Source organism: Podarcis vaucheri (assembly GCF_965113315.1).
Source record: "Podarcis vaucheri genome assembly, chromosome: 2".
In the NCBI taxonomy this organism is placed as follows: Eukaryota; Metazoa; Chordata; class Lepidosauria; order Squamata; family Lacertidae; genus Podarcis; species Podarcis vaucheri.
Genome location: NC_138760.1, coordinates 126,499,934 through 126,518,745, shown reverse-complemented (window position 1 = coordinate 126,518,745; position 18,812 = coordinate 126,499,934). Strand labels below are relative to the sequence as shown.

Below are 18,812 nucleotides of genomic sequence, written 5' to 3'. Positions count from 1 at the left end.
ATCTTACTCGGCTGTGAGTGATCGTCAAAGAAGAAAAAGAAGATTATCAAAATTTACAGACTTTCAGCTGTTTGCCCTCAGCAAACTGAACAAAAGCAATTGAAGTAGTTTGACACAATGGATGCTTCAAGTGGTTTCTCCAAAATCACTGATGGCAGAGATGGTGGAGTCGGCTGCAAACCTCTCTGGGTCCCTCGGCCTCCTAGTACAGTGGAACCTCGGTTGTCAAACGCTTCAGAAGCTGAACAATTCAGAACCCAAACGCTGACAACCCGGAAGTGAATACTTCTGTTTTTGAGGCGTGTTTCTCCATTTTTTCTCCGTTTTTCAATGGATTTTGCTGACCTGCAATTGAGCCTTGGTTGTCGAATGTTTTCGGTTGTTGAACTGTCTTCCAGAATTACCTTTAAACTCAAACAAACAGGGATTGTAATGGTCTCCTCTTACTGGATGAGTTACATATTTTCTCTCGCATTAAGCAGAGCCTGTTAGATCATGAATTTCAAAAACTTTATCCAACTCAATCTGCTTACGCAGATAAACATACAGAGATAAATTGGTACCCAACAATTTTTATACTTTAGATTTCCCTTCGTATTATAGAGAGGGGTTTTTTTTAGCCAGTTTAAATGCATTCCACTCATTTGTACTGTCTGGAAGTTTTTTTAAAAAGTGCTTTTTTCTGGGGGTAAGCAGGGGTACACATACCCCTAAACATTTTGTTTGGGGGGGGGAAAGCACTGCAATATACCATATAATTTTGGACTGCCCTCTCTGACATTCTTCGCAGAGACCTACCGGCGACTCCTTTGAAGCTCATAGTAAGGTAAAGGGGCCCCTGACCATTAGGTCCAGTCGTGGCCGACTCTGAGGTTGCGGCGCTCATCTCGCTTTATTGGCCGAGGGAGCCGGCATACAGCTTCTGGGTCATGTGGCCCGCATGACTAAGCCGCTTCTGGCGAACCAGAGCAGCGCACGGAAACACCGTTTACCTTCCTGCCGGAGCGGTACCTATTTATCTACTTGCACTTTGACGTGCTTTCGAACTGCTAGGTTGGTAGGAGCAGGGACCGAGCAACGGGAGCTCACCCTGTCGCGGGGATTCGAACCACCAACCTTCTGATCGGCAAGTACCTACTTGCAAAGAATCTGTAATCCAATATCTGTTGAGGAATGATATTCCCGAAACAACTGAAATTGTTTCAGGATATTTAGCCGAGATTTTGAAAGTTGAATCTAAAACCACTTAATTTTACTTAATGGTGGCTACTGAGTCTTTTATATGTTTTATGTGTTTAATATGTCTGGATTGCCAATATTATATGGTTGGTTCCCCCCCCCCTTTTCTGATTTTATTGTCTAAATTATGCCAATGAAGGCTGAATGAGAATGAGAATACCCTTAATATTCCATAGTTTGCTCTGGGCGCTGGGAACTGTAAGCCACATTTCCCAGATTTCTCTGGGGGAAGCCACACACTTTAAATATATATTGTGTCTGCAGCCCTGTGGGACTTCCCGCCCCCCACCTCTGGGGGTCCAAAGGCTGGAATGAGAAATGAGCCCCAATGCTACTCACAAAATGGGTGTGGAATATTTATTAAAGCATCACAGCAAAGAAGCATGCCAGAGGCCTTTGAAAACCAATAGTAAATTTAGAAAAAAGGAGATAGCCATTAAAAAAAAGACATAAAACCCTAATACGAAGGTGGTCAGGCATGCAAAAGATATCTTTATTACATGGGAAACGGAACAGAATATTCAATATTAAATGACAGGAAAGAGTGGCTTTCACATGCAAGGATAACACATCTTAGAAAAACTAATTTGTCGGTTTATAAATCATTTAATGTGTCAATACAAATGGAAGTCGTTAATATTTCAGTTGTTGTATAAGGGATTGTTATTTTGACTGGAGTTTAATTGAAATTACCGTATTTTTCCATGTATAAGACTAGGTTTTTCCCCTAAAAAAAGAATGTCAACAATTTGGGGGCGTCTTATACACGGATAGTGCCGAGGGTGGACTGGCGACTGGTTGTTGTCGCGAGCAGGAGATTGTCAGCGGCAGTAGGGATGTTGATTGGTGCATGCGGCAAGGGCTGCTGTTGATAGCCTGGCGCCGAGGCGAGGGGGCAGTGGTTAGCCAGTGTGGTGTAGTGGTTAAGAGCGGTAGTCTCGTAATCTGGGGAACTGGGTTCGCGTCTCCGCTCCTCCACATGCAGCTGCTGGGTGACCTTGGGCCAGTCACACTTCTCTGAAGTCTCTCAGCCCCACTCACCTCACAGAGTGTTTGTTGTGGGGGAGGAAGGGAAAGGAGAATGTTAGCCGCTTTGAGACTCCTTAAAGGGAGTGAAAGGCGGGATATCAAATCCAAACTCTTCTTCTTCTTCTTCAGTCGAATGGCAGTTGCTGGCGGCGAGTGGCGTCTTATATATGGGGGTGTCTCACAGACGGAAAAATACAGCAATTAAGATTGTGGAACGCAGAAATAAAGTAAATCATCAAGCCATCAATTCTAGCACCTAAATTATATAATTTGGCATCTGAAAAGGTTGTCACCACATACCTAAGCAGGTCCCTGCCCATCGCTCCCCTTCCTCTGAGATCGGCACAAATGGTTCTTCTACTTCTTCCAGCCAGAAAACAAGGTCAGGTTTGGGAGCGAGAAGTCCTTTGGGGGAAACAAACAAACAAACAAACAAACCAGTGATACCTGCCACTTTTGACAACAAAATGTGGGGTTCTGCTCATAGCTGTCAACCGTCCCTTATTTGGCGGGAAACTCCCTTATCCCAGCGCCGTGTCCCGCTGCTGTTCCTTATTGATGATGTCCCTTAAATGTCCCGGGTTTCAAAGGAAGCAGCTCTTCTCCCTCCCTCCCTCCCTGCCGGCCAGGGAGGAGGGAGGCCCCAACTGTGTTGCTTGGCTGCCCGGCCTGCCCCCCTCCAGCCTCCTCTCGCCAGCCATGGCCCCCGGGAGCCCCTTCCCGCCGGGACTGACGGGAGCCTTGGGCCCTTCCGCCGCCATCCTCCTCATGCCTGCCGAACTGAGCATCTCTGCCTGGGGCCTCCCCTCTGCCCGTCGCTGCCACTCCCGCTAGGCCGTACTGTGGCTGCACCACCGAAGGACCCGGATGAGATGGGCAGCCTGGCGTGGCCTATGAATTGCTGAGGAGCCTTGAGAGGAGAGCAAGGGCAACCATGGAGAAAGCAGTTCAGAGAGAGGAGGCGGAGACATGGGCAGGTGTTCCAAAGGCTAACCATAGAGGGGGAAAGCGCAGGAAGGACCGCAAGCGCTTCTCCCATAGATTTGTAGTGGTAGACTAGCATAGATGGTCTGATCTGCGGGTTTACTTTGGGCACTATTCCCTCCCTTCCTCCTGCCCTGCCTGATGGAACTGAGAGCTGCAGATGGAACACGAGAGAAAAGATAGAGAACTGCAGCAGCATCTGCGCGAAAAGTGGTTGCTGCTTGTAGTTATTTAATTGCAGTGTTTCATCAGCTGGTGTCTTGAACAGCAACATCTGGAAACGAAGGGCTAAAAACCGGCACCGCTCTCCCAAATTATCTGGTCCCTTTTAACATCGTATTTCAGCTGGTTGTCTAAAATCCCTTATTTTGACTGCTGATCCCTTATTTTCGAGGCTGCTGGTCCCTTATTTTCAAATCTGTAAGTTGACAGCTATGGTTCTGCTGGACCAGGTTACCTGAAAAACTGCCTTCCCCACCATTGCCCTGTGAGGGCGCTATGGCCAGCTAAGAGAATCCGGTTAGTTAGTTAGCAGTAACACAGAAGTGGGTTTCTTTACCTAATTGAGGAATGCCCTCCCTACTCAAATACAAGAGCCATCATCAGTACAGTGGTACCTCAGGTTAAGGACTTAATTCGTTCCGGAGGTCTGTTCTTAACCTGAAGTACCACTTTAGCTAAATGGGGCCTCCTGCTGCTGCCGCACCGCCAGAGCACAACTTCTGTTCTCATCCTGAAGCAAAGTTCTTAACCCGAGGTACTATTTCTGGGTTGGCGGAGTCTGTAACCTGAAGCGTCGGTAACCTGAAGCGTATGTAACCCGAGGGACCACTGTATTGGCATTCCGCCAGCTCTTGAAGACAGGCCTGTTCAAGCAACAATTCCCCTGAGCTTGAACTTCCTGATCTTATTGTTTTAATTGTTTTAACTGTTTTAATGGCTATGCTGTTAAACTGGCGAGAATGAAACTAGAAACTAGCCATCTAACAAAAACATCTGTTTTGAAATACAATGGACACTCGGGTTGTGAACGTGATCCATGCGGGACGCACATTCACAACCCGCAGCGTCCGCAACCCAGAGCAGCGCGTCTGCACATGCACGGGTTACGATTTGGTCTTCTGCGCATGCGCAAAGCACAATTTAGCGCTTCTGCACATGCGCGACCGCCAAAACCCGGAAGTAACATTCCAGTACTTCTGGCGGTCTGTAACCCGAAAAAATGCAAGCTGAAGCGTCTGTAACCCAAGGTATGCCTGTAAGTGTATTCTGCATTTGATCTATATCAGACTTGACCTGCCACCAGAGATGACTGACAGCGTACGGATGTCTGGCCTAATGAAAATTTGATACAGATACAGTGGTACCTCCAATTATGAACTTAATTTGTTCTGTAGGACCATCCTTAACATGAAACCATTCTTAACCCATAGCTGTCAACTTACAGATTTGGAAATAAGGGATCAGTAGCCTCAAAAATAAGGGATCAGCAGCCAAAATAAGGGATTTTGCTTGGCTTATACAGAAATCCGCCACTGATGGAGCCAGGCTGCTTTGGCTGCCACTGACTGTGTTTTGCAGGGGTTGGGCTACATGATCCTAAGGGTCTACAACTCCAACCAAAGAAGAGTGGCAAACAAAACTGATGAACGACGTCGAGATGGCAAAGCTTACAGGCAGAATTAGAAACCAGGAAGAGGACCTCTTTAATAAAGAATGGGGAAAGTTTATAATTTAGTTGAAAAGCTATTGCCAAGAGTTACATACATTGGTAGGACTGACAGAAAACTTGTAGTAAAAATTTGAACTATGGATGGACAAATGATTTATAAAAAAAGAGTTATGAAAGGGATGCAGAGGGGGAAATCACTACATTAAGATGTGGCACTGGCTGGTGGTGATGCTAAGCAGCTGCTGTCGTCCTGGCGCGAGGAGTTCCAATGGCCCTTCCCCGCCCAAGAGAGGGGGGAGGGAGAGAGACTCTCGCCCACGCCGCCCGCGAGCCCGGCATGAGGCGGCTGTGGTGCCGCGGCGGACACTGAAGCGCCGCCCTTCTGCATCCCTCCCCATCCCCTCCTCTTCCTCCTCCCTCAAGCCGCCTTCTCAGCCGCTGCTGCTGCCGCCGCCTCCGGCTTCCCCTGGGAGTGCAGCAGAGGTCTTGCAAGAGAGGGGCTGCCTGCCCGCCTGCCACCATGCGTCTCCTCACGACGCGCCCCTGAGGGGGAAAAAGCGGCAGCTCGTGCTCTCTCTCTCTCTCTCGGTAGAGGCCCCCGAGCCGCTGCTTCCCTCCTGAGCCGGGTGAACATGAAACGCGGGAAATTTAAGGGACGTCATCAATAAGGGAAAGCAGTGGGAAATGGCACTGGGATAAGGGAGTTTCCCACCAAATAAGGGACGGTTGACAGCTATATCTTAACCTGAGATACCACTTTAGCTAATGTGGCCTGCTGTGCTGCAGGTGCGCGACTTCTACTCTCATCCTGGGGCAACGTTTGCTACCAGGAGACCTACTTCTGGGTTAGTGGAACTTGATACCCAAAACACTTGTAAGGGGGATGGTGCATAACACGAGGTTCCACTGTAATGATTTTTTGAATACTTACAGATAAATTGTAAACAGAAAAAAACATTAGCAGGATGATTGTAATGTTTTTATTTTTACAATAATCCTGCTAATGTTTTTATCTGCAGGATAAAAAGAGCATGTATTTACAGTAGATAATTAAATGAGCGAGTTAAATGAATTTGAATCTGCAGAAGATATGAAAAAATAAATTTAAGGAACCTCAGAAAGTGGGGGAAGGAAGTCAAATTTTGAAATGTTAAATGGATTGTAAAATTAATGAAATGTATGAATTTGAAAAGTATAATTGTAGTATTGTAGAGTTGGAAGGGACCCTATTGAGGATCATCTAGTCCAACCCTCTGCAATGCAGGAAAATGCAGCTGTCCCATCTTTTACATTTGCTCTCAGGTTTGCCCTCCTCCTGCTATGTAAATTTACATAGCTCTCTCCCTCCCTCCCCCCTCCCACACGGTTGCCTCGGATGCTAGTCCTACTCAGACTCAGAGCAGACTCAATGAAATGAATTAAAAATCCCAACATTAATTTCAAAGGGTCTGCCCTAAGTAGGATTTAGTTGGATGTAGCCTGTTATTATGACCGAAGTAAAGGGACTCCTGACCATTGGGTCCAGTCGTGGCCGACTCTGGGGTTGTGGCGCTCATCTCGCTTTATTGGCCGAGGGAGCCGGTGTACAGCTTCCAGGTCATGTGGCCAGCATGACTAAGCCGCTTCTGGCGAACCAGAGCAGCGCACAGAAACGCCGTTTACCTTCCCGCCGGAGCAGTACCTATTTATCTACTTGCACTTTGACGTGCTTTCGAACTGCTAGGTTGGCAGGAGCAGGGACCGAGCAATGGGAGCTCACCCCATTGCAGGGATTCGAACCACCGACCTTCTGATCGGCAAGCCCTAGACCCTGTAGTTTAACCCACAGCGCCACCCGCGACCCCTACCAAAATCTTATCCTCCAGGAATTGTATCTAATCCCCTGTTAAAGCCCTCCAGGTTTTTCAGCCATTGGAAGGCACCACACTTTATTAGGAATATAGGAAGACTTTACACTGTGTAGTAATATCGATTAACAATAAAAGCCAAGTCGTACCAGGCATTCATATCTAGGGAAGGAACGCCATAACTGGGCTGCCACCATGCCGATGGTGCCTTCTGCCAGGTCCATCGAGGTCAGTCTTGCCTCCACTGACTGGCAGTGGCTCTGCAAGGTCTTCCCAACCATACCTGCAGATGTCCTGGCCAGGGATAATGGGAGCTGTAGTCTTCAGGAAACAGAGGGCACCAGGTTGGCAAGGCTGAAAGCGTCTGTTTCAATCTGAAGTTCTTTGCCAGCATGCTAAAAACGGATTAAGTCAAAATTAGCAACCAGACTTTTAGGAGTTCTCTTCACGGAATCAAGTCCCGCTTGCTAAATCAGAACTCCTGTCCATTTAGGGCAGAGGAGGATTTTCTCCAATTCAAAAATGACAAGGAAGCCTATGAATGAAAAAGGTTGCAGTATGAATAGCACAACTTACTAGGTACGTGTGTGTTTGTGTGTAATCAAAAGCATGGGAAGCAATCCAAAAGCATTCGCTGATTCTTGAGAAAACATTCAGCAACTACAAAGATCTGGAGACATGTTTTGTTTAAAAAACAAAGATCATGTGATCACTGAGTCATTTCCAGGAAGGGAAACTCCCAGTGACTGAAAACTGAAAAAGCGAAACTTAACTGGGTCTTCAGCACGTGGGAGCCATGGCTGCTGCAGGGAGTCACATCCAGAATCTCCGTGATGAAGCCACTTGCTCCATCTGCCTGGATTACTTCAAGGATCCAGTCACCATCCCAGAGTGTGGGCACAACTTCTGCCGATTCTGCCTGGTCCTGTTCTGGGGGGAATCGGAGGCGGAGGCTTCCTGCCCCCAGTGCAGAGAAAGAGTCCAGAGAAGGAGCCTCGTCTCCAACCGGCAACTGGCTAATATGGTGGAAATAGCGAAGAATCTCAGCCTTCAAGAGGGAAAGGAGGAAGGAGGGAAAGGGAGAATCTGTGAGAAGCACCAGGAGCCCCTGAAGCTCTTCTGCAAAGTCCACGAAGCCCCCATCTGCCTGGTGTGCGACAAATCAAAGGAACATGAAAATCACAAGGTGATTCCTCTGGAGGAGGCTTTCCAGGAATACAAGGTAGGAGATCCCTGGATCTGGAGGGGGAGAAATAAATAGCTGTGGATTCTTATTGGGAGGTTTGCTTTTTAGTTCTGAAGTCCAAAGTAGACATGGCATTGATTGGTCGCTGTTTATCGCCTTGGAAGCAGCCCAGGGGAAGGCTGAGGGCTCCTGGGGTGGCTGGAGGGGGGAGCTGGAGTCTTTCTCTCTGCCAGGGGGACAAGGGGATCTTGAAATACTCACAGCAGCTTCAAAGATTTGAACTGGGACCTTGGCAGGGAGAGAAAGGGTTAACCTCGTCCACATCCCCCAGAAAGGTTGCTTTGTACATATTTAGAATAGTAGAAGTGTAAATTGCACATAGGCAACTAAGTACATGTCTCCTTTGGTTACCAGGATGCCTCCTCAATGCCCTGCAAAACAGAGAGCAGCAAGGGATCAGCTTTTGGGGGGGGGGACTGTTAGCCAGGAATTGAGCAGATGGTGCAGGATCCCACCCCCCAAGTGTCTGTTGGAAGCAGATTTGGGAGTGGGGAGTGGAAGCACCTACTGGTGGCTTATTCTGGGGGTGCCGTGGAGCCTCTGCAATGATGTTTCAGCAGGGGGGGGCTGAGTATCTCCTCCCACCCCAAATTTTGAGACGCTCTGGTCTATCCCTGCATCTCTCGCCTCTTGGGCTGACCTCACTATCTCTTTGAGGCTAGACTGATACATCCCAGGTTGGATCCTGCCTTAGCTTCCTCCTCCTCCTCCTTCTCTTCCCACTTCTCCCTGAGACCTCAAGGTGAGAAGTCAGGCTGGGACCCCCAAAGAAGGGAGAGGAGGCTGAGAGATCACTCCACAAGGGAGGGTGTTTGAGAAAAGGTGAGGGGCTGCCAGCTCTGCAGGCAAGGGGGGACCTAACTGGGATCCTGAGCCCCACAGGGCTGCCGCAGAAAGTATGTAGTTTGTCTGTACTTTTATTTCCTCCAGGAAACTGCTTTGCTATTCTAGCAAGGCCACTGGGCGCAAGAAGCCATTGTGATTTTCATCTCTCTGTGTGTCTCAATTTTTTCCCCTTTTCTCTTTAGGGAGAGATCTGTCGCCACCTGGAGATTCTGAGGAAAGAGAGAGAGGAAATTCTGGCGCATCAAGCAGATCTGGACAAGGAAAGCAAAGACCTCCTTGTAAGTGTCCCTGTTGTTACTAGACAGGGAACAAGCACTTGAGACCTCCAGGTATAGGGCAGTGTATAAATTCAATAGAGAAGGAGGAGGAGGAGGAGGAACAGAAGAAGAAGGAGAGGGAGAAGGAGAATTGAGTCAGGACTGAGAAGTGATGGGGGAATCTGCCCATTTCAGCTTCTCCTCATTTTTCATATCAGTCTGTTTATTAATTTATTGTTCTGAAAATGAATCAGATGTTAGGGTAGCTACCTACTTGTATAAATATTCTGATCTGTACTTTACCCTCATAAATACATTTTTTGTGAATATTACCTGGCTGGGTCAAGGTTTAAAATATCAGAATTTTAAAGCTCTGTTTTGGTCTCCATATTTTTTCAGCAATAGCGAATTAGGTAAGTTCACCTTTGAATGCCACTAAATTGAGTTTATTTCCCCTTAACGTTTATTATGTGAATAGCAGTCAAGGAAAAGCCTGAGGACTTGTGAGCTGAAAGGGTGGAAGCATTTCAATCCAAATCCTGATTTACCATAAATATTACTAAAGAACTGAATTCTAAATGTGCTCTCTAGTTCATTTTTAGGAAACTCAGGCTTTTAAAAACCTTTAAAGAAAACAGGGGAGCTATGGGGATGAACTCTGCACTTTGTCCTCCTCTGTTGCTGTTCCTTCCTACACCCCAGTCTAAACTGAGCGGTGTTTTATGTCCCTGGATGTTCTCTGAACAACTGTGAACTCTGGTTATGCCATGCCCCAAAACATGCAGGGAAAATCCAAGTCAACAGAAACAGCAGTGGAGAGGGCCTCCCCTCAATATAAAGGTTTACTTCTTTAGCCACTGAAGGTTTCGTGTCTATGAAAAATCAGAAGTGTCCACCCCGTTTAATTTTCACAATTTTGTTTCTGCTGTTTCGAGGCTAAGCACCAAACACACTCAGACCTCCTCTTTTCTTGCAGAAATTAACAGAAACAGAGAGGCTGAAGATTGTGGAGAAGTTCAGAGAACTGCGCCAGTTCCTGGAAGAACAAGAAAAAGGTCTGCTGAATCATATGGAAGAGGTGGAGAAGGAGATTGCAGGGAGAAGGGATGAGCAGCTGGCCAGACTCTCCAGGAAACTCTCCTCTCTTGAGAGGATCATCCAGGAGATGGAGGAGAAGAGTCAGCAGCCAGCGAGTGAACTCCTGCAGGTAAGACGGTGGCAGGAACAGCCCAAGGCTCCAGGAAAAGGCTGCCTCCCATCCTTCATGTGTCTCTTTCATGTATACAAGAAGTGCAGGGGTTCAGATGATGGAGCCTCTAGTCAGGTTTGTAATGGACAGGAAGACCCAAGAGACCTGGGTCTCTTCTGTGTTCTTGATGGAACAGGAGGTGGTTTCTGCTCTTTGCTGATGATTTATCACCGAATGCCTTCCTTCTTGGCAATGCTGCCTTCCTGCCCTGGGCTGGGCTTCAGCGAGGACAGAGGGACTCATAGGCGCCAACTCCATGGGGCTTGAGGGGGCCCGAGCCCCCTCAAAAATTCATTTGGGGGGCTCTGCCCCCCCCAATAATCTTGGGCGCCCCTCCAGCAGAGCGCCACCGCCGCCCCTCCCCCAGCCCAAAATGCACAGGGTCGAGCTGCATGCCTCCTGCCCTCCCTCCCGAGCAAAAGCTCCACCCAATTTCCTTCGGAGCTGATTAATAGGAGCAGCACGCTCTCCCCTATTCGCTCACGAGGAGGCGGCGCCACTTTATTTGCATATTCATGAGCTTATTTATTATTCATGAGCTTTCCTGGGGGCCCCCCCCCAATATTTTTTATAAGTCCGCGTCCCTGGAGGGACTCATCCAGACTGCTGCTTGTCCCACCCCTTTCTTCCAGGAAAACCCGCTGTTTACTGTTGAATTAGAGCAAACCTCAGCCAGGTTTTTTCTGCATTCACGTTTCCTTCAATGTTGAACTAAGGAGCAGGTATTTCCTGAGGGAAAGCGGCAGGGCAAAGGCAAAACCACTTGGACCCATGTTTTCTGGGCACAGGAAAAGCAGAAGTGTGGAGGAGCCCAAAGAAACACTGAGCTGTTTTATTACCACTTTGGAGGCATTTTATGCTGCAGGTGCTTTTTTATTTCCAGTTGGAAAGTAGAATTTGAAATTTGGGGACTTCTGTGGAAGACAACTTGGGACATTTCCCTGGTAGGATTATCCTGTAGGCTTACTTAAGTCTGAATGGCACAATGCAAATGGGATTAAAGTTAATTAATTATAATCGAAGAGAAGAGATGGGATCGAATCTTCTCCTGAACCCACAAATATTAAATTTCCCTAAAATGCTGGTGGATTTTCATAAGGATTTAAAAAATAATAATTGTAAACAGATGTGGAAATGTGGAGAACTTGATACTGGAAAAATTAATAATTTCAGATTAGAGAAATAAAAGCTGTGAGAAACCAAAACTGGCTGATTCAGCCATTCCTACCCAAAACCTTGGCTTGTGCCAGGCAGACTGACATCCGAGGGCCAGGGTCTGAGGGGGTCTTCCTAGTGTGGCCTGAGGTGTGCAGTGAATTCCCTTCTCTTTTCCCCTCTAGGATGTGAGAAGGACCTTGCAGAGGTAAGTGGATCTGGCTCATTTCCATTAGCATCACTCTTTGAAGCTGAGATGCAAGAACCTGAGACATGGCCCTCCAGGGGCTGCAGGGGGGAGACTGTGGGACTCACTCCCTGAGGCATCTCACAGGTAAAAGCAGGGCCCTCTCTTCTGAACTTGTAGCCCCCCCAATTCTCCCTCAAAGGATCAAGGTCATCTGCCTCCTTCCTGCCTCCCCACATCACTTCACAGAGGGATAGGGGCTCTTTTCTTTCTCTTTCACCTTCTGTTCATTGACTTTGGTAATTTCAAACATGTAGAAGAGAAAGTGCCAAAGATCCCTGGGAACAGCTTAGGACGTACCAATATGTTTCCACGTCCCACTGGAAGCCCCCCAACTCTGGTAACTCAGCCCCTTTGAGGCACTGAGGGAGGGAAGGTCTGTTGGTCTAGAATGGGTTGGCTCTTTTTCTTGGGAGCGTTTCCAATGTGAGAGGCTGAAGGTGGTCTTGAGTGGGGGGTGAAAGTCAGGTTGTTTGATGCCTCTGGAGGGAGAGTCCCATGGGGCATGGGGTTGCGCACTTCCTGTGTGAGAGAGGGGGTGCAGGGAGGGTGGAGGTGTAGTGGTTAAGAGCGGTGGACTCGTAATCTGGGGAACCGGGTTCGCGTCTCCGCTCCTCCACATGCAGCTGCTGGGTGACCTTGGGCCAGTCACACTTCTCTGAAGTCTCTCAGCCCCACTCACCTCACAGAGTGTTTGTTGTGGGGGAGGAAGGGAAAGGAGAATGTTAGCCGCTTTGAGACTCCTTCGGATAGAGATAAAGCGGGATATCAAATCCAAACTCCTCCTCCTCCTCCTCCTCCTCTTCTTCTTCTTCTTCTTCTTCTTCTTCTTCTTCTTCTTCTTCTTCTAACATCCTCTGGAGAGGCTCAGGTAGGGAGGGATTGCAGGCACTCCATTTCAGGGATTTGGCCAGGGGTTTGGCCCAGAAAGTTGTTATGGGGCAGCAGAGTTTGAAGCCATGGGAGCCCTCCGGTGATGTCCCACAGGGTTGCCTCTTGTCCCTTGTGCTGTTTATCATCCTTACGAAGCCATTGGCCGGGGCTTGGAGGTGGGTGTCAACAGATCACGTTGAATTACCTGTTGGGAAATAAACTTCAACTTTGTTCATGTTATTGAGATCTCCTGCAATAATTAGGGAGATGGGGCCACAATGGGGCCATTCATTGTTTTTCTTTTCACCAGGTATGAGAAAAGAGAGAGTCCAGAGAACCCACTGCCTTTCCCTCCAGAACTGAGGAACAGGATCTTGGAATCCTGTGATCTAAATCACCTTGTGGAGGATACAATGAAACAATGGAAAGGTAATGAAAAATGGCTGCCAGGATTTCACACTGGGAATTCTAATATTTCTTCAGAACTGAACATGCCAGGCTCTTACTGCATGGAATTTAATAACCCCTGGATAACTTCCTTCTTGGTGCTCCAGCCTTCATTTCCTGTCCCCCAGAGTGGCCCATGTATATTGTGACACTGGATCCTGTAAAGAAAGCCTGAACCAGAGTGTATCTGTTTTCAATTATACGGAACCTCCTTTTCCTTTTGGTTAGCAGTCTACACAATCTGGGGTTGTCCTTCGGGAGGTTCTCCTGCTCTGAATGGAGTCAATTCAAGGATGCCACATTATGAAGTGTTACTTTTGTATGGAGATTTATCTCAGGTGGAAGAGTGTTGCCCTAACACTTTATATCTTTTTGCTTCCTCAGATGCTGTGTTATACAGAAAACAGTTTCAGAAAGGTAAATTTCCAGGGGAGGAACAATTTGACAGGAGGGATGGGGACTGATATTTCATGGGTGTTCCTGTCCATTCTGCAGACTTTGGGACCCCCATCAATGGCGTCACTCTGGGAAACAGTCCTCTAGTGGTGTTTGGGTTCTTTGTCTGTCCCTTGAATGAACTGGGAGGGAGGTTGAAGGCTTGGATTGGGGGCAGAGATTGTCCCTGCAAAGAACCTGAACACCAGTCTGAGTTCCATTCCTGCCTATGGTTGTATTCTGCCATTTTATAGCATCGTTTACCATTTCTGTTTTCCCCATGGAATCATGGAATAGTAGAGTTTGAAAGGATCCCAAGGGTCATCTAGTCCATGGGTAGGCAAACTAAGGCCTGGGGGCTGGATCCGGCCCAATCTTCTTCTGAATCCCACCTGCGGACTGTCCGGGAATCAGCTTGTTTTTACATGAGTAGAATGTGTCCTTTTATTTAAAATGCATCTCTGGGTTATTTGTGGGGCATAGGATTTTGTTCATTTTTTTCCAAAATACAGTGGTACCTTGGGTTACAAACGCTTCAGGTTACAGACTCCGCTAACCCAGAAATATTACCTCGGGTTAAGAACTTTGCTTCAGGGTGAGAACAGAAATTGTGCTCCGGTGGTGCAGCGGCAGCAGGAGGCCCCATTAGCTAAAGTGGTGCTTCGGGTTAAGAACAGTTTCAGGTTAAGAATGGACCTCCAGAACGAATTAAGTACTTAACCCGAGGTACCACTGTATAGTCCGCCCCCCCACAAGGTCTGAGGAACAGTGGACCGGCCCCCTGCTGAAAAAGTTTGCTGACCCCTGATCTAGTCCAACCCCCTGCAATGCAGGAATCACAGCTAAATACGTTAGTTGTTTTAATTCCTTAGGCCTAAAGTTGTTGTCTTTGCAATTATTTGTTCTATGATGTCATCTTTTGCTTAAAATAAGGAAACAACAGATGCTTTACCAAAAAAAAAAAAAATGTTTTTTTTGAGCTATTAACCCAGTTTTTGCTTCCTCAAATGTCCAGTCTTTCAGAAATCTCCACAGAGGTAAATTTCACATGGAGACCCCAATTGACAGGAGGGGGGGGGACTAGTGTTTCATGGGGGGTCAAGAGTCTCTTCTGTACAATTGAGAACCATCCACCGCTAGACTCTAGCCCTGCTGTTTGTACCACAAAGGCAGAGAGGGTGGACTTGAAGGGGGAGAGAGAAACTTCCCAGAAGGATCAGGCGGAGGAGGGAAGAGCTTTCCTCCTGGCTAGAGAGAGTTGGGTTGCTTTTACATCATGTGACCTTTTTCAGGCCTGGTTGCCATGTGTCCTCTTTTTCCCAGCCATGTCTTCTATTTTCATGATCAAAATTTCTTAAAATTTGTATCGGGGCAGATTTCTAAAATTTGGCAAAATGTCCCCAAGTTTTTTTTTAATACCCATGAAATTTTTAATATTGCATTAGAGCAGGCATAGGCCACCTCGGCTCTCCAGATGTTTTGGCACTACAATTCCCATCATTCCTGACCACTGGTCCTGTTAGCTAGGGATCATGGGAGTTGTAGTCCCAAAACATCTGGAGGGTCAAGGTTGCCTATGCCCGCATTAGAGTCAGATCTAAGGCACCCGGTTCGGCTAATCTGCAGCAGAGAATCGCAACAGAGCAGCATCTTAAGCTAGCGACATACTGTAAAAATCCCTTCTCTTGTGGCTGAACCAAAAGGACGCTGGCTCAGCTACAAGATCTTGGAGGAGGAGTCCAGGAGGGCAAGAGTTAAGACCCCCCCTGCCCTTAAGGAGAGTCCACATGCAGATGTTCAATAGGTTAATAAATTGTTCTGTGCTCACTTACATTCAGAAAGATGTGAACATGTGCCCAAATATTTCATGTGGCAAGTGAGGGAGCTATATGTATTATTATTATTATTATTATTCCTTTGTTGTTGAAAGTTAAGAACATTGCTACTAGCAATATAGCACAGCTTCTATAGCCTACATATAGTAGGGGTATTTCAAATGAGAGTCATCATAGTGATCCATGGTTAAACGTCAAAGTTGGCAAATGTGTCCTCTTTCTTGCTCTTCAAAATAGGGCAGCCCTACACTTGCCTATCATGACTATCTCAGCCCCAAACTGGTAACCTTTTGAGTTATTCCCCGCTTCCCCCAGGGAACTAGTCTTATGGTATATATTAAATCCCAAAGAGAAGCCTGGAATAAGCAGTCCTTTGTAAAATTGCCCTGCCACCTGCCTCCTCTTCCCTGGTGGCAAGGCCTAAACTTCCAAGATGGTTGGGAGGAAGGAGAGACCAAGTGGATGAGAGAGATGGAGAGCAGGAATAAACAGGCTCCCCACTTAACACGATTTTCACTTTTGTGCACGAGGGCCCAGAACATAACTCCCGCAAAAGTGAGGGGAAGCCTCTATGTGGTTTTGTGTTGTATTTTTATGCTGTGGACCACCCTCAGACCTATATATGATGGGCAGTATGCAAATGTTGATATTATTATTATTATTATTATTATTATTATTATTATTATTATTATTATTATTATAACAGGGGGTCCTCCTCCCCCAGCCCAACCCAGAGGTCCCCGAAGGCCAATTCCCACAGAGATTGTCAGAGGAAAGCAGCTTCTCTCCTCTCCTGCCTCCTCCAGTTCTCCTCTCTTTCCCCTTAGATAACACAGAAGAGATGAGTAAAAGGTTTCCTGGGTGGTTTTTCCTCTTAGAAAATGCCTGGGTTGAGAGGAGGGCAGGCACAATGGAAGTTGAATATAAGAAAGTGAAGGAAACTGAGTTAAAAACCAACCAGAAGATATTTATTCTGATGAAAGTCTGAAAGGAGGAGTCTCAGTCTTGCATATTGTTGTGACGTGGGGTTTGTGATTTCAGCTCTCTTGACATAATATGCTGGAGACAGTTCTCTAGTAACACTTCTTTATTAAAGCAACAAGACTGAAGACTGAGGAGGGGAAAGCTACATTTATAGGGACAGGAGACTAGCTAGGAAGGATACATTTTGGAGGGAACAATATCAGGCAATCACAGTCCTGCCTTTTGGAGGAAACCAATAAGACAGAGGATCCAAATACAGCAGCTTAAATGAACCAATAGTAGGTGTACCCTCTGAAACCAAAAGGCAGTTACTTTACCCTAATGCAAATACAGACAATAATAATACAGATATAAAATCCTTTGACTTAATACACAACACCTATGATGCAAAGTAATCCCCTTGATCTGAAAGGGAATCTGGGTTTTGGGGGTGTTTCTTGGATTAGGATGTCCATCTCTCTCTCTCTCTCTGCTGACTCTGCCTAATCTTCTCTCTCCCTCATCTTCTTCCCAACAGCAAATGTCACTCTGGATCCAGACACAGCCCATCCTGAACTCATCCTGTCCAAGGATCGGAAAGGCCTGAGATTGGGAGACAAACCTCAAGCCCTGCTTTATAATCCTGAGAGATTCATTAAATGGCCTTGTGTGTTGGGACGTGAGGGATTCACAGCAGGCAGACATTTCTGGGAAGTCACTGTGGGAAGTGGGGAATATTGGGTTCTGGGGGTCGCCAGGAAGTCTGTGGAGAGAAAGGGCATCTTCTCCTTTAGCCCTGAGAGAGGGATCTGGGCTGTGGGGAAGAGGGGATGGAAGTACTGGGCCTGCACCTCCCCTCATTACTCTGCTCTGTCCCTGAATGAGGAGCCCAGGAGGATCCGGGTGACTCTGGACTATGAAGGGGGACGTGTGTCTTTTTATAACTCTGACTCAGGAGCCGAACTCTACACGTTCTCAGGAGCCTCGTTCTCTGGAGAGACCCTCCTCCCTTTCTTTTATCTGGGGGGAAATGAAACCCACCTCAATATCTCCTGAGGAGACTAAATCTGCCTCTCAGGCCCAGTAGGAGTTTCTCTCCAGACCAGAGTGACTCATATATAAAAAACATTTACCCACCAGGAGAACCATGGGCAGTTTTTCAAGGGGAATTTGAGAAGATTCATTTTCCTTACTTTCTCCATAATTCCCTCTGCAGCTTACTTCTTCTTAAAGAGACAGTCACACTTTTAACAGTCCCAATAAATCATCTTTTCCTCACCTTCAGTCTTTTTTTCCTTTTGAGATGTCTGAGCATGAGACTCTTAATCCCAGGGTTGTGGGTTGGAGCCCCACGTTCGGCAAAGGTTTCCTGCACTGCAGGGGGTGGGACTAGATGACCCTCAGGACCCCTTGCAACTCTGCGATTCTACGAAACCTTCCTCTCCCCACAAGACCTTATGCAGCTGTGAAAATGCATGCATAATTGGATTAATAGAGGACTAAAAAACGAACCCCTTGCCCCACATCAGGCAGGATAGCTCCTTACTCTGGAGACCTCAGATGGGAAGAAAATAAAAAAGAAATTGAGCAGGGGCGTCAGCTTCAAAGGTCCTCTGAAAATGCAGCCTCCCCATCTCCACACGTTGTTAGAAATAAAGCTCATTGCATTGAGTGGGGCTTCGGCCCAGTTATACGTGTTTAGGGTTGATGCAGTAACGTTCCGTATTTACAGGCTGCATTCTGTATGTCAGGGGCATCAAATGGGGTGTCCTCTGGATAATGCTGGACTCAACTCCCCTCTGACCCATCCAGCATGGCCGGGGGTCAGAGAGGATGGGAGCTGCAGTCCGGCAGCTTCCGGAGGGGGCCTCATGGGCTGTGTGAGGAGATTTCACCCCTCCCATACCCAAGAATCTCCTCATCATCTCCTGATGGTCTCTGCTGACTCTCCAGAGAGAAGAGGAGGCGTGTCCTGCCTATCTACTTATTCTGCCCAGCAACATATCTGTGTGTGAGAGAGAGAGTCAGTCAGTCAGTGTATCGGAGAGAGTGAGAGTGTTAGAGATCCTAGAGATAAGGTTGCTGCTAAGAGCAGCTGCAGACTCTCAGTGTAGCATTGATTTATTGATTTATGCTTAGAATATTCAGCTCTGTATATAGCTTTGTATCATAGTTGTAGTTATAGAATAAAAGGAAGATATTCTACAGAGCTGCTCTCCGAGTGGTTTGTACTCTGCAAGACTCTGCAAAACTCTGCTGCGCAACGACTGTATTATTGAGACAGTGAATCCGGTGCTCTCAGCTCTAAGCTGTGAGTCCACAGCACTGTGACCTGTTCCTGTGGGAGAAGGAGGTCTCTGGCGGTGCTACCCAGCTCGCCCAGCCCAGTCGGGGTTGTGGTGCATGAGTCCAGTTGGTGCACTGGCTATAGGGTGATGCTGACACTGTGCTGCCCTATACATTTCGCAGGACACCTTCCCCGTGTTCC

At 47.2% G+C, this 18,812-nt stretch overlaps 1 protein-coding gene and 1 long non-coding RNA gene across 2 annotated transcripts; one reads left to right on the top strand and one right to left on the bottom strand.

The window, feature by feature from the left end:
• Positions 1-770: 770 nt before the first annotated feature.
• On the bottom strand, positions 771-7,118 carry LOC309525411. The gene is made up of 3 exons (XR_014216245.1): positions 7,055-7,118; positions 1,117-2,673; positions 771-807 (listed from the first exon to the last, which is right to left on the bottom strand). It is a non-coding gene; the product is annotated as an uncharacterized lncRNA (long non-coding RNA).
• Positions 7,119-7,503: 385 nt separating this feature from the next.
• Positions 7,504-17,602, top strand: LOC309524951 (zinc finger protein RFP-like). Its single transcript, XM_082210212.1, has 7 exons — positions 7,504-7,993; positions 9,046-9,141; positions 10,097-10,327; positions 11,710-11,732; positions 12,955-13,073; positions 13,476-13,508; positions 16,863-17,602. Exons 1-7 carry the CDS (start codon positions 7,568-7,570, stop codon positions 17,378-17,380), a joined length of 1,446 nt encoding a protein of 481 aa, XP_082066338.1. The 5' UTR covers positions 7,504-7,567; the 3' UTR covers positions 17,381-17,602.
• The last annotated feature ends 1,210 nt before the right edge of the window (positions 17,603-18,812 follow it).

Bases quoted from the DNA above. Each gene is read 5' to 3' on its own strand.
- LOC309524951 (XM_082210212.1), top strand. From the start codon at position 7,568: ATGGCTGCTGCAGGGAGTCACATCCAGAATCTCCGTGATGAAGCCACT. The intron at 11,733-12,954 runs GTAAGTGGATCT...TCTTTTCACCAG, and splicing joins GTGAGAAGGACCTTGCAGAG to GTATGAGAAAAGAGAGAGTC. The intron at 13,074-13,475 runs GTAATGAAAAAT...TTGCTTCCTCAG, and splicing joins TACAATGAAACAATGGAAAG to ATGCTGTGTTATACAGAAAA.